General features: G+C 32.5%; 2 protein-coding genes across 2 annotated transcripts; one reads left to right on the forward strand and one right to left on the reverse strand.

Moving 5' to 3' along the window:
- Nucleotides 1–102: 102 nt before the first annotated feature.
- Nucleotides 103–6,947, forward strand: LOC130946382 (protein disulfide-isomerase 5-4-like). Its single transcript, XM_057875110.1, has 15 exons — nt 103–288; nt 1,001–1,091; nt 1,274–1,368; nt 1,838–1,895; nt 2,543–2,727; nt 2,844–2,901; nt 3,327–3,367; nt 3,516–3,590; nt 3,903–3,959; nt 4,568–4,634; nt 4,752–4,895; nt 5,188–5,409; nt 6,125–6,277; nt 6,357–6,434; nt 6,519–6,947. The coding sequence occupies exons 1-15, from the start codon at nt 248–250 to the stop codon at nt 6,594–6,596; spliced, it is 1,443 nt and encodes a 480-aa protein (XP_057731093.1). The 5' UTR covers nt 103–247; the 3' UTR covers nt 6,597–6,947.
- Nucleotides 6,948–7,170: 223 nt separating this feature from the next.
- On the reverse strand, nt 7,171–9,484 carry LOC130946390 (early nodulin-like protein 9). The gene is made up of 2 exons (XM_057875119.1): nt 9,211–9,484; nt 7,171–8,008 (listed from the first exon to the last, which is right to left on the reverse strand). The coding sequence occupies exons 1-2, from the start codon at nt 9,413–9,415 to the stop codon at nt 7,395–7,397; spliced, it is 819 nt and encodes a 272-aa protein (XP_057731102.1). The 5' UTR covers nt 9,416–9,484; the 3' UTR covers nt 7,171–7,394.
- Between the last annotated feature and the right edge of the window lie 5,487 nt (nt 9,485–14,971).

A 14,971-nucleotide genomic window follows, 5' to 3' on the forward strand; every position in this document is an offset into this window, starting at 1 on the left:
ACATAGTCAGAGCAGTAGTAGAGAGTGAGAGCGGAGTTTTAGTTAAAAAGGTTCGGAATACTATAACTTAACCGAATAGTGTATGCTAACACTTGAAGGAAAGAAAGCTTAGCTTAGCTCTTTCGATCTATTACGCTACCTTTCTCCCTTTCAATTCTCAAATCTCATTCTCTGAGATTTGAGCTTTCTTCTCTCTTTTTCTTTTTCTTTTTCTCTCTGAATTTTCAGTTCCTCGTAAGTCGCAGCCATGATTTCCTCAAGCAAACTCAAATCCGTTGATTTCTACAGGTAAGGATCTCATTCATCATTTTAGTTTTTGTTTTTCTCATTTCTTTTTATCCGCATTATTGCATTTCGCGTTTGAGCATCAGCAGGTTCATGTTATGTCGACGTGAATGCATCGTTTCGTGTTCTTCGCGTTTTAATCTTCGGTTACAATGCCGTCAATTTTCACTGATTTGATCGCAAATACGTGAATGTGAATTCCTTGAGATTTTCGTTATAATTCATTGGTGCTGGTTTTAAGCTTCTAATGCAAGGGTTTGGTAGTGTGTTTGTGTTTTAGCTTGTAGTTGTAATTTGGAATGTTGTTCGTTGCATTTAAAGCTCCGTTGAGCGTGATTCTGTGCGAGATGAACTGCATAAGAGAATGAGGATGTGGTGTTTGTTCTGTTTCTGCGTTTACATGCAAAAATGGAAGGCACAAATATATAAGTGAATGAAGGATTTAACTTTGATTCACTTCACTTCAGCGTGTGCTGTTTACTATCGTCAATTCGTGATTTGGCACTTTCTTGTAATTGAAAATCTCAGAAGTTTTTTAACCGACAATTTATATATGAGTGTAAAAACGGTAAAAGAAATGGTCATGTGTTATATAAGTCTCAATGAGTGGTTTAAAATTTTAATAATAATCGTAATTTATGATTTGTGGATGCAAATGTGACATTTTCTTTTAGCTGATATGTAAATTACTCCAATGTCTCTATTCTGTCTACAGAAAAATCCCTAGAGATTTAACTGAGGCATCACTATCTGGAGCGGGGTTATCCATAGTAGCAGCTCTCTCCATGATCTTTTTATTTGGAATGGTCAGTGGTTTTACAATTCCAGCTCAGGTCTTTGAAATGTTTAGTAAACGTGTTATGTATGCACGATTGCACATGTTGATTGTGTTCTCAATTGACATTTAGGTCCTATGCTTCACAATTTGGTTTTGAAAAGTTTGATCTTGGAATTGGTGTTTGATGTACATCATGCAACATTCATGCAGGAACTCAGTAATTATTTGTCTTTCAGCACCACTACATCTGTGATTGTTGACAAGAGTTCTGACGGGGAGTTTTTACGTATAGATTTCAATATCAGGTAGAAGCCTAAATAGGTATTTTCTATCTTTGTTTTAATATATGATGTTTCTCTAAGGCATTTGCTCTCGAGTCTGTGTATACTATTGGTGGCTTCATGGTTTTCTTCACCTAAGCTTGGTATTCTGCAAAGAACTTGGGCTTGTGTCAGCATGTATTTGTAAACTGTACTTTTCATATTAATAACACTCCTTTCTTTCTCGTCAATTCACTTTGAAATTAGGGAGTGTGGATGTGTGATGGAGGTGTTGAAGGACTGGTTTTTCCAAGTTATATTTGATGTATAATGAATGATTGTGAGATTGGTATTAATCAGGGATGGGCAACATGATAGTGTCTTGTGATTTTTCTCTTTCAGTTCATTTACCAACTGTTATTCTGTTTTTCTGAGTATGTTCAGTTAATCCCATAGCCATTTATCCTTTTTTCTGTCTATCACTTCTTGCTGATTGCTCCAAATTATCTTGCAGTTTTCCTGCACTTTCATGCGAGTTTGCATCAGTTGATGTGAGTGACGTGCTGGGAACAGTAAGTTTCTATTCCATTTTTCAGTCTGATCATTTCTAGCAAAACATATTTGTGATTGTGATTTTAGAAGTTTTTCTTTGGGTTTTGAATACTTGAATGCATCATAGACTCTCTACATGGACCATGGTGTGGGTTCAGGTGCAGCACAAGAAACATCAATATGTCTATTTATCTATTATTTCCATTTGAAGTCATAAAATCTTTCTATTAGCTCAAGTAGACCTATTAATGGAGATATTGTTTAAAACTAAGTGACCAGGTGAAGCCTAAACGTGAGGAACCTATTAATTCAATAGTTTTTACTATATTGTGAATTCATACCATAAGAAACCTCTAGTTAACGGCTAGATAATGCCATAATGGTATTTATTTGTCCTTGAGAATTTCCTATATTGTTTTATTGATTAGTACTCTTCCAAAATTGTGTGTGATGTACTTATCATAATTGTCTCTGAAGTGTAAAATCAGGATACTAAAACATAAACAAGTACTTGAAGTAGACTAATTTTATGTTTGCATTATTCTTTATATTAATTATTAATACAAAATGTTCATTTTCTCATGCATGTTATGATTTCCTATGATATCATACCATATCATAGGTTACTTTTATCCCTTGTCCTTAATTTGTGACCTCTTGTTTTCAGAACAGACTGAATATAACAAAAACAGTTCGCAAGTTTTCTATTGATACAAATTTAAGACCCACTGGGGCTGAATTTCATTCAGGGACAACTGCAAACATCATTAAACATGATGAGCAAGTAGAGGAAGAATCAGTTGAAGGTTCTCTTACACTTACATCACGCAATTTTGATAAATATTCTCGTCTGTAAGTGGGTCAATTATGTGATTCATTCATTTGGTTTTTATGTGTTTAAGCTGAGTATGAGTTGAATAGTTCTTTTTCCAGATGCATTTACACAATTTTCGAAATTTTTTTGTCAGGTTTCCAATTACAGTTGTGAATTTTTATGCTCCTTGGTGTTACTGGAGTCAACGCTTGGTAATTATTTTACCTTAGTTTCTGATTTCTTCCTCAATTCAGAAAATAGGATGGTTCTTGGCATCTTTTTTTTCCCCTTCATGTTATTTTCTAAATAGATCTTATTTACTTCTTATATATCAACAATTTCTCATTATTCCCTAAAGGCAAAAAAATTAAGTACCAAGTAGCATTGGTAAAGGCTGATTTGAGCGTCTAGTTTAACCTCACCAGCATCTATTTATATATCAGTAATGACTAATGTGATGTCATGATTCAGAAGATTGAATGATATGGCATGCAGGGGTAAGATCTACTTAACATGTGCCCATGTTAGTTGGCTATTTACTTAGTCATGATGAGAAATTATGAAGAAGTTCTTCCATTTAATAATTGGTAGTTTATATATATATATATATATGACACTTTCATCTCTTTCCCCTCAGAAACCTTCATGGGAGAAAGCAGCTAAAATAATAAAAGAGAGGTACTTTATCTTTTAATGTGCTGTTCTCACTTCCTAGAATTTATACTTTAGAAGTCGTACTCTTATTTATCTTTTCTATAACTACAAGTTATCTTAACATCATTTTACAAATTCAATATCCGTTATGTACAATTACATTTGTATGCAGATATGATCCAGAGATCGATGGCCGTATTGTTTTGGGGAAGGTAGATTGCACAGAAGAAGGAGATTTATGCCGGAGGTACTATTAAAATTCAAAACTTTTCTTGCTTTTGTTCCCCTTCAAAAACAAAGATTCAGCTAATGTACTTATCTCCTTCTATAATCTTTCTCTTTTCTTAATTTGTAATTTAGTTATCTCCTTGTTCACAAGATGGACGTGAACTTTTATACTTATACTTTTTCAAGTTGAATATGAATTTGAAATACATGTTCTTTATTGTAATGTGATTTTTTCTTATGTCATTTTTGTTAGTTTTTGTGTTTCTGTAATTTCATTTGGCATCCTCATGTTTATCTTTTGCCATTCAACCATATTTTTCATCAAATGCAGCCATCACATACAAGGGTATCCATCAATTCGTATCTTCCGTAAAGGAAGTGATATCAGGTAATAATACAAATAACTTTTTTTTTTGTTTCAGTTTTTGAGCAATAATAAGTAGCTCATCTCTGTATCCCTTTAGATATTATGTATCTTTTATGGTGCTTGTTTATTTTCTAGATATTGCATTTCCCATGGATATGATATTACTGTTTTGGTGCCTCTAAAAGATTATCGGAGTGGTCCTAAAACTCTGTTTAGAATGGGAGAAACAGTAGCAGTAAGAAAATGTAAGGTTGCAAGTGTTAGTGTAGATCGGTTTAACATTGAAAGAAGGGTCTTTGGGGATGTGTGTCCTGACACATGTAATGGTAAGGAAAACTTAGATGTTGAGGGGATTTTCATCCATCAACTTTCCAATTTTACATGTAGACAATGTCTATTCTATTTCAATATGTTGTTATCCCTCATTCCCTTGCACTTAAACCTATGTCAATTCATTTCTAACAAAATCTACATGATCAATATGCATATCTTTTTCTTTTTCTTTCTTCTTCTTCCTTTTTTTTATGTGCATCCTACCTGAATATTGCAACTCTTTGGCCTGTGTCTCTGTGATTAGTTTTAGAGATTTTGGATTGAATATAAGTTTAAAAATATGCTTCCTATTTCAGAGATGACCATGGAGATCATGATCATGAGTCCTATTATGGAGATCGTGATACAGATAGCCTAGTCAAGGTACGTATTATATTTTCTTTGTTCTAGTAAATTTGAATTAACTTCCTGTCTGCATTATGATATTAAACATATCCATTGAAAAGTGAAACTTAGCTGATATAAAGTATTTCACTACAGACAATGGAGAAGTTAGTGGCTTCTCTCCCTGCAGAATCTCAGAAGCTAGGTTTGGAGGATAAATCCAATGGAACAGAGTACAGAAAAAGACCCGCACCTTTATCTGGGGGATGTAGAATTGAAGGATATGTGCGTGTCAAAAAGGTAAACTCCCAGAGGGCTAAAGCTAGCCTAACACAGTGATGCAAAGCAAAAATTGCTTCCTAGTTTTCACTTTTCAAATATGAGCATCATATAGGATTTCTTACATTGCTTTCCAAATAACTGATGCTTTTGATTCCTTGCTTGTTTTTACGCTTGTATTTTTCATCCGTTGTATTCTTTTGTTTATATCAAAAGAAAAATAGTAAACTAAATTGGGAATTTGACCTATCTTTACTGAAAACATTATAGATTTTAATATTATGCTGAATGCAAGCTGTTTCCAACTCTGCAGGTTCCAGGAGATTTGGTTATATCAGCTAGATCTGATGCCCATTCTTTCGATGCTTCTCAAATGAACATGTCACATGTCGTACACCATCTATCTTTTGGACGGAAATTGTCACCTAGGGTTTTGAGTGATGTGAAGCGCTTGATACCTTATGTTGGTAGCAGCCATGAAAGGTTGAATGGTCGGTCATTCATCAATACACGTGATTTAGGAGCAAATGTTACTGTAAGTTGATTCTAACTTGGCTTTCAACTTTCCTAATTTGAGCATTTAACATTTTATGCATGGCATCGACATATAGTACCTTAGACTCTAAATCGTTCATTAGAATATCAGTATATACCATACTCCATTATGGAACATTGGCACGTAGCTTAGGGCTTCCCCCTTTCTCCTTCCCTCCCTTGGCTGTCAAGCAAGTCAAAAGGACGAAACCAGTTTAAGCAACAGTCTTAAATTTTCTAGTAAATAATTTTGATATGTTACAGGTGCTTCTGCAATCTGCAATGACCAGCACATAAATTGATGAGAGTTTTGCTCCCTATATATATGTTGAAGTTGCATTCAGTAAAAGACCTCCTTATATTCTTAATCTTTGCAACTGTTAGTCTCACACTTTAAAATTTGTGAATTACTTGAAACTAAATTTGATCCGGCAATTATTTTTTTTCATATGTATCAGTAATACCTGTTTGAAGCACCCAAAGGCACAAATAGAATGAAAGCCACATGGAATGGAGGCAATAAATCCATTTAGAAGTCCCCTTATTAGTTTTTGGTCTCAATTAATCTAAAACAACTAATCAGTTACAACTGATACAATATCTTTCATCTGTTGATGACTCTGTTCGTAGTCATTTCTTTCTGAATGAATGCTGATAACTAGAGAAAGATGAGTGTATATTGCAGCTTTATTCAACCATACAATATATATCTGCAGATGGAGCATTACCTCCAGATAGTTAAAACAGAGGTGATTACTGGAAAAGATTATAAATTAGTTGAGGAGTATGAATACACAGCACACAGCAGTGTAGCACAGAGTTTACACATTCCTGTGGCAAAGTTCCATCTTGAGCTCTCCCCCATGCAGGTATTCGTATGGAGATTCATAGTTTTGACTTGAGCTTATTGCTTCCTTTTTAACCGGCAAATTATGTTTTTATGTGCAGGTCTTAGTAACAGAAAACCAGAAATCTTTTTCACATTTTATAACAAATGTCTGTGCTATCATTGGGGGTATTTTCACGGTTTGTATCAGTCTTCTCAGACAGAGGCTTTACACTTGTATTATTCACTAATTTTGTTGTTCACAGTCTTCTCTTTGGTTTCAGGTAGCTGGAATTTTGGACTCGATTCTGCACAACACAATTAGACTAATGAAAAAAGTTGAGCTTGGCAAAAACTTCTGATAGATAGTTCAAAGTTGTTATCTAGAGTAGGGCTTTTGATTTTGCTAAAGCCATTTTAACTAGGAGGCCTTTTAGCACATTGTTCTCTATAGATATGCTACAAAAGCATAGAAGTGTAACTTGAGTTGTTAATTCGGTCAAATGATCATTACCGGGATTGCGAGCTCCATAAATGTATCCTGGGCTTTCTATGTTTAAGGGTCGTGTCCTGGATTTCTGCTTACACCAAATTTTTTGTCCTTGTTTGTATGGTTGAGAAAAGACTCTTAGGATTAACATGTTACTTCATTCATTCATTCATTGTTTATTTCAATGTTCTGTTAAATTAAACTAGTAAAGCCTTCATGGATCACCATTGCTCCAGTGTTTTCATACGAGCTCTTCCCTCAGCTTCGGCAATTTGATGATCGGTTACAGGATGATTCTCTGTTTATCCCTTTATTTCGTTCTTTCCCTTTTTCCTTTTGGCAGCAGAAGGGAGCATCATCATCAACATTGCAACTAAGGCATAACTTGGTGTCATCTGAGTTTGAATAAATTCACTACTATAATAGAACCATCTGGCATATTTACAGTGAATTACAAAATGGTTTTATTTCAAGTTCGACTTATTGAATATTCATATACCATCAAGTATGAATCACACAAAAGGGTGAACATTGTCACCTTATTACCCATGTCCCACAAACAAATGCCAATGGCGTCCCCACTCAACGTAGAAGCAGCCATGGAAAATATATAATATACATATGCCGAGAAAAAAAAAAAGTAGAAAACTAAATGGCTCATATTCTCCACTTAGAATGATAAAACCAGAATAGAAGCCATGAGTGCTCCAAGAGAGCCAACAAAGCTGAGAAAGACTGAAGAAGCGGCATTAGGAGGAGGTTGGCTGACAGGAGCAGAAGTTGGGTTTGTCAACGAAGTCCCTGGTGGTGGAGGTGAAACTCCTTGCAGAGGAGGTGGAGTCCCCATAGTCCCTGTTGGTGCAGGTGGTGGAGCACCTACAGTCCCTGCTGGTGTTGGAGGTGGCGCACCGACAGTCCCTGTTGGTGGAGGAGCACCCACAGTTCCTGTTGGTGGTGTAGGGCCAACAGTCCCTGCTGTTGGTGGTGAAGGAGCAATTGACTCTGTTGAGTGAGTGGGCAATGGAGAAGGAGAAGGAGAAACAGCAGTGCCTGTTTGGTTGGTGTTTCTGTTGGTCCTGTCAGCCATCACAATCACCACTAGTTTCTCATTCTTGGCACAGTTGTCTTTGTTTCCGCTTATGAAATAGTGTGGCCCTGATTGCTTCAGCTTGATGACTGTATGGCCGTCAGAGAATTTTTCAGAAGATCCATCAGTGTTGCAGCTTGCATAGTCTTCACTACTTACTTGAAGCACCGAGTCTTGACCAGATTGGTAATTGAACACTGCAATTGGTATCAAATTGAATGTTGAACTATGTCAACGTACCATTTATTTATTACAAAGTTTCACTGTTCTAGCTATATTAGCTTTAGATGCAACAACGAAAGTATAGAGGTTCTTTATTTAAGAAGAGGAAGAAGGTGTTCTCTTTACATCCAATTCATACCATTATCCTTAGAGTAGTTGTGTTATTTGTTTACTTGAAATAGATGTTTATTGATACCCAACCAAAGTTAAGGGTTAAAGTTAGGAATTGGATGTCAAAGTGACGATTAAACTAAAATTTAAAAATGATAAAAATAAGTGTCAATATAGTATACAAAGAATTAAACGTTTAAAAACGCAAAGTTGTTCTTAACGTTTCAATCGTTCTATTTAAGTTCCTAACGTTTTAAAATTGGCTCAATGTTGTTCTGCCGTTAGGGATCCGTTAACAAAATGGACGACATGACAAAATTGAGACGATTTTGAAATGTTAGAGATTTAAATAGAACGGAAACGTTGGGCAGAAAAACGATACATAAAAATAAATTTTAATTTTATCCTTCAATAATATCAATTTTTTTACTGTATATAATATTCAATTATTTTTTTAATCACATCTAAGTAAATTACACTTAATCACACTACTTTCATTCTAAATAAATTTTTTATATTTTTGTATTAACTTATAACTTTAAGTGTAAAATTATAAAAAAATAAATTTATTTAGAATGAAAGTAATGTGATTAAGTGTAATTTACTTAGATGTGATTAAAAAATAATTGAATACTATGTACAGTAAAAAATTGATATTATTAAAGGATAAAACTAAAATTTATTTGTATGTATCGTTTTTGTCTCCAATGTTTTTGTTCTATTTGATTTCTTAACGTTTTAAAATCGTCTCAATTTTGCCCCGCCGTCAATTTTGTTAATGGATCCCTAATGGCTAGACAACATTGAGTCAATTTTGAAACATTAGGGACTTAAATAGGAGGATTAAAACGTTAGGGACAACTTCAAGACTTACCCAAAACGTTAAGAACAAAAACAATACTTTACTCTTGTTTAAATAATACTACAACTATAACATAGAGTAAAATTATATATTTTCTAAGAAAACAATTACTTACACTAATCATACTAAAAATATAGTCACCAAAAAAAAATCATACTAAAAATATTTCATGTTATTTAGAGCCATATTAAGATAAGAACTCACCTAGGGAGTCTCCTATTTGAAATCTGTTCTTTTCTGCCCATTGATTGTAAGAATTGGAATTGGGGTCACTTGGAACACTCCAACCCTTTTGACCCCCTACTACAAACTCATAAGCATTACCCTTGTTTACCAAGAGCAATAGACAGAACAATCCCAATAAGACATGACCCACTTCATTAGACCTTAAAACATTGGTAGTAGCCATTGTATAGGGTCAAGGAAGAATTGTGAAGATGCAATGGGGGTGTTGTTGCACTTGCAACAAAACACTGCTTACTATGTTGAAGCTGGAAGGGTGCAATAAACTGAAACATCATCAGGGTTTATGTAGGTATGAGAATAATGCATGTTTACTTCACAAACTCTGGCTATGAAGGTTTTGTAACTTTTTCTTATTCTCCCTCTCTTGGGGTTTTCTTTGATTCTAGAGCAAAGCATAAGTTCTCTTGAATTGTTTGGACTCTGAGTCTCTTTGAAGGTTGAATGTTCGTATTTCATTATAATAAACTTCGTGATTGGATTTATGCTTTGCTTCGCTGCTATATGATTTTTTTTTTTTTAAATAAAAATTTAGGTGGTGGTTGTCTCAAGTCACATTATTAACCTTAAAACCTGTCAGTCTCATCATCAACTTTGAGGTCTAAAAAGCTTAAAATATTTCTAATACGATGCTTTTGTTCTGGTGAATGTGATTTATGTCCATTCCATTTTAGCGCCACGCATGTATGTGGTATATTTTAATGAAGTATTTTATTTACGATGATGACTTGTTCGAGCAGTATATCAATTCCTACCTTTATGCTGAGATATGGAAAAGAGTGATAAGGAAAGGAAAAAGAAAGGAAAAGAAGAAAGTGATGAAAAGATTACCATTTCTTTTGGTAAACGCTTGTATCCTAAATACTAAATATTAAATATTAAATTTTAAATTCTAAATACTAATTCCAACTTCTATTAATTTAAAAATAAAATATTAGCAAAAAAATGAGATAATATTTAAAAAATTATTAATTTTCTAATATTTCTTTGGTTAAAAATTAGATTTAGTGTTTATTTATTAAAAAAAATAAGACTTTAAATACATCTTGTAAGATGAGCTATTTTTCAAATTAAAATTATATATTTTGTATTATTAAAATTTTAATTAAAATTATTTTATTTAATTTAATATTTATAATTTTATATATGTAATAAATTATATATTTATTATATTTAATATTATATATTTATTCTAGCAATAATTAATAAATATAAAAAAAATTATGATACGACTTTTAACGTTTAGCCTCAAATATTTTCCTTTTATTAAATATATGGTGAGTTCAATTATATCTCAAAACTTACCGCTTAGTTTTATCTATAATTAAATATCAATATATTATAACTTAAAAATAAGATCTATCGCCTTCCAATATGGAGAGATGGATTTTTTTTTTTAATTCCATTAAATTATTGACAAGTCATACTTGTAAATTATACCTTTTTTTTTTTATCAAGATTTGGATATTCTAAATTTTGAATTTCATTTTAAAAAGTAAAATTTGAACTCTCACTATTTATTTTATAGGTAAGACTAAAAGAAAATATAAAAAAAAAAAACAGGTAAAAGATCAAATATTACTCTCTAAAATAAAATTTAAAATTTAGAGGATTCAAATCCTTTTAATTATGGGATCAAATTAAACTTGAGACCTTTCATTTGGACCAAAAATAAAATCCTACTTGCAGATCCCATTATATTAGAAGATTATATCCCAAAAATAAAAAACAAAACACCCATTTTTTTGTCAAACGGATTGGACAGCTCCTAATTCTAGGCATCACACTCTTGTTGCACACACCCACACAATACACTACCATGGATACTATGGTTCTTAAACAACAACCAGCCTCAACTGGGATTTGAACCTGGTGCACCTTGGAGCAAGGCAAACATAATTGCTACTCAACCAAGTCTTACGGTGCGTATTTGAATGTCTTGTTGTGGTGTCTTAGGCCCCGTTTAGTTTATGTCCGTATCTATTAGAGATACGGTAGCTATTAGAGATACGGTAGCATTTACCAAAAAAAAATATTCGGGGACATATATACACTATTTATTTGTTGAAATATAAATTTTTAATAAATACAATCACACATATATATACGTAAAAAATATATATAGTGTATCTTTTTTAAGTTGTGACACTAAGACACAATTTATAAAACATTAATTTTTTCAATTTTGTCATCGACTATTTTTAAAATTTTAATCTTGTCCTTTATCCTAAGACTTTAAACCCCCTCTTCTTCTCCCTTCATCAATTCTTACCATCCTTCTATCCATGCCTTCTCCTTTTGCTATTATCGTTGCTGGTATTGACACTGTCTTCCTTCTTTGTCTGCATCTTCTTCTCTCTCCAACTTTTTCTCTATCTCTCTTCCCTTCACCGATGCTCTTGCCTCCCTCTCAATGTTGTGGTCGTCGCGTATTTGGCCACCTCTCTTCTTTCTAGGATCGTTAAATTATGCCAAACTCATCGGATAAGCTAATTTACCCATTTAAATAGGTGAATTTTGCCTTTAAAATTAAGCCCATTTAAATTTCGGGCTAAACAGGATGAATCCAATTAATCTGAAAAAAATGGCGAGTTAAAGGGGCTAATCCACGAGCTAAACAGGTGGCCCGTTTATTTTTTTTATATTTTTTTTAAAAAAAATAGCACTTTCAACTGATATTTCTACTGATTCGAACCGAAAATTCGCCCCATCAACTAAGAAAATACGGTTTATTCAAGATTTTTGACCTAAAAGTGATAATTTTTTGTTAAAATATTTTTCAAAAAATAAAATTAAAGGGTAAACAGGCCAACTCGTTTAATCCATTGGGCTTACCATAAATGGTATGGACTGATAAATTATGGCCTGCGAAGGAAATGGGCTTAAACGGGCCAGATTGACCTATTTGACAGCTCTACTTCTTCCTTTGCTCGTGTCAATGCATTCTTCACCTTGCGTCTTGGTCCGGAATAACAATCAAATCGCACAAGTAAACGAACCGGTCAAACTCAGTAACCCAGTCAAAACCGAACTAAACTGCGGACCAAACCGGACCGGTCAACCTGTGCATTTTAATTTGGCGCAACGTCACCTGCTAGGGTTCGAACTTGGCACTCCTGGAAAATAAAGGAATTTGTAACCATCAGGCTAACATGCTTTTTGATATTATAGATGCCTTTTTATAAATATATTATAACTTATTAGACATATCCTAACTATGGTACCTTTGATATTGTGCCTAACTTACTAAAAAAGGCAAATAGATAATATTTAATAAATTTTAAATATTTTACTTTTTGTTTTAAATATTTTATTTTTTACTTTTAAAAGAAAGTTAGGCAATTTAGGCACCATAGTAAAAGGCACCATATAACTCACTATGTTATTAACTCTTTTACTAATGTAAAATTTAAAATCTCCTTACACTTTTGTCTTTTTATTCTACTGAGTAATTTTATATTTAATTTAATTAATTTTTTATTTTATATTTAATCACTTAAATTAATTATTTTTTAATTTTACATGATTATTAAAAATATTAAATATTGTTGAATATTCTTTAAATTAAAAAGATAAACAAAAATATTTATTAATCATACCATATTTTTTATATTGATAATTATATAATATTTATTAATATTAACTCTTTTTCAACATATATTTGATTAATATAATTAATTAATAAATTATTAAAATATTAAAATAACTTAATTTTGTATAAAAAATTAAATTTTATATAATTATTTAATTATAACCGAGTCAATCGGTTCAACCTGTGACCCAATGATTGAACCAGTGACCCGGTGATCCAGTAGTCTCACCAGGTTGATTACCGGTTTAGTTCTGATAACTATGCTTTTACCAGAGTCGTTGGCGCTGCCTTTGCCAGAAATGCCTCCACCATTATATCTTGCTAGATTTGCTTTTTTATTTCCACCTCTATTCCCAACTATTATATCTCCTCCCTTGAATTTCTATTTTTTTAACAGAAAAATAAAAATTGTATATTTAATTTTTTATTTAATTGAATCTTGATTAATGTTTGTTAGATCTCGTGTAGTTTTGATTAAAATTTTTTATTAATTTAAGAGTTGTTAATGGTAACAGGGAAGTGGCGGTGATGGTGATTGTTTAGATGGCAATAGAAAAGAAATAGGGTGCTGGTATTTTGTGATAAGAATAATATTGATATTTTCATATGGTTGTAATTTATTTTCTATCTCTGTACTTAGTTATCAAACAACATAAAAATTATGTTTTATTATATCTATGTTTTTAGTGTACATGTATTTATGTTTATGTCTCAGTCCATTCATGAACCAAACGCAGCCTAATGGATTGAATGTGTTTGGTGACCTTTTGGGAGGAAAACACAGAAAAAAGACTTGTATCTATATTTCATTATGTTGGTGTGAATTGAATTTTGACCGAAGATTTATTTGAGGTGAGCATGATAGGAAAGATCTATTAGATGAAGTTAGTATTATATTTGATCTAAGGGTGTTGTGTTGAGCATTAAGAGCAAAAGAGAAGAAAATCTAAAGAAAAAGATTCTAGATCCACATGGTAATCAATGGATCCAGAGTTCGACTAGTTACAACAATAAGAGTCGAAGTAACAAGACTTTATGGTTCCATATAAACCATGGTGATTTACTTCTTGATTTATCGACAACAGTTGGAATGAAAAATTGAGATCTTCTAAATAAGCCCATAAAATGCAAATTAAGACTTGGTGTGAAGTAACAAGTAAATTAAGGTGGTAATCAAGCTGGGTTGATTTAGTGGTTAGTTTACTAGTATGCTTACGTAAGTGTCGAAAATTCGAAACCCGCATTATGCCTGTAGCAACCTATTGGACACTGACAAACTCTTAAATTGAGCTTTGACTACCGAGAATTAGTTCTTAGTCTTTTGGAATGAAAAATACCGTAAAAAACTAAAAAAAAAACCTTAGGTGGTGATATAAGATATGTTTGATATGATTGGTAGTCGAAAAAGCAATAAAGACTCAAAATGTGTAGAAGAAACACTTAATAGATTTTAGAGAAAAGTGAAGGCAGTCGAAAATATAAGTTAAGATCATAATTAAAACATGTTAAAATATAAAATCTGATCCTATAAAATAACTGTAATGAATGTCGAGTAATTTACTTGAACATCAAATAGGAGCAGGACATGGATGAATCTTTTGGAGGTTAATTTTAACTCTTTAAGTATAAACGTGGAGATAACTACTTAATGACTAAGAAATAGGATTCAATGTTAAAGACAATTGTCTATAATAGAAGAATCGAGGCTTATTATACAACTCACTTACATATTGAAATTTCAAAAAAAAAAAATTCAATCACACTGATGTCAAGAACAGCAATAAAATGCAAGTGCATGTGAATGTTTAAAAGATATTTTTTATCTTTATTAATTCCATTTTATTTTCAGTTTTTTCTTCTTGTCAATTTTTTAAGTTCTATTTTTTGTTTGTTTGTTTTTTTTTTTTTTGGATTGGGCATGGGTTGGACAAGGCCAACCCGAATCCCACAGCATAACCAAACTTTCACTCCATGATTCTCCACGCTCCACTCCCTACATTGAAATTCAAATTAAATGTCTGTCCCCTAGATGCTCTCTTCAGGAAGGAATGGAATCAATGAATCTCACATTCCATGAAACGTTGAGTGGAGAGACTCTGAATTAGATGGGCACACTTTCGAATTCAGACC

This window comes from Arachis stenosperma, chromosome 8, assembly GCF_014773155.1.
Source record: "Arachis stenosperma cultivar V10309 chromosome 8, arast.V10309.gnm1.PFL2, whole genome shotgun sequence".
Classification (NCBI taxonomy): domain Eukaryota; kingdom Viridiplantae; phylum Streptophyta; class Magnoliopsida; order Fabales; family Fabaceae; genus Arachis; species Arachis stenosperma.

Coding starts and splice junctions, on each gene's coding strand:
- LOC130946382 (XM_057875110.1), top strand. CDS start 248: ATGATTTCCTCAAGCAAACTCAAATCCGTTGATTTCTACAG. Junction 2,728..2,843: donor TTTGATAAATATTCTCGTCT/GTAAGTGGGTCA, acceptor TTTTTTTGTCAG/GTTTCCAATTACAGTTGTGA. Junction 4,635..4,751: donor ATACAGATAGCCTAGTCAAG/GTACGTATTATA, acceptor ATTTCACTACAG/ACAATGGAGAAGTTAGTGGC.
- LOC130946390 (XM_057875119.1), bottom strand. CDS start 9,415: ATGGCTACTACCAATGTTTTAAGGTCTAATGAAGTGGGTCATGTCTTA. Junction 8,009..9,210: donor TCAAATAGGAGACTCCCTAG/GTGAGTTCTTAT, acceptor TACCAATTGCAG/TGTTCAATTACCAATCTGGT.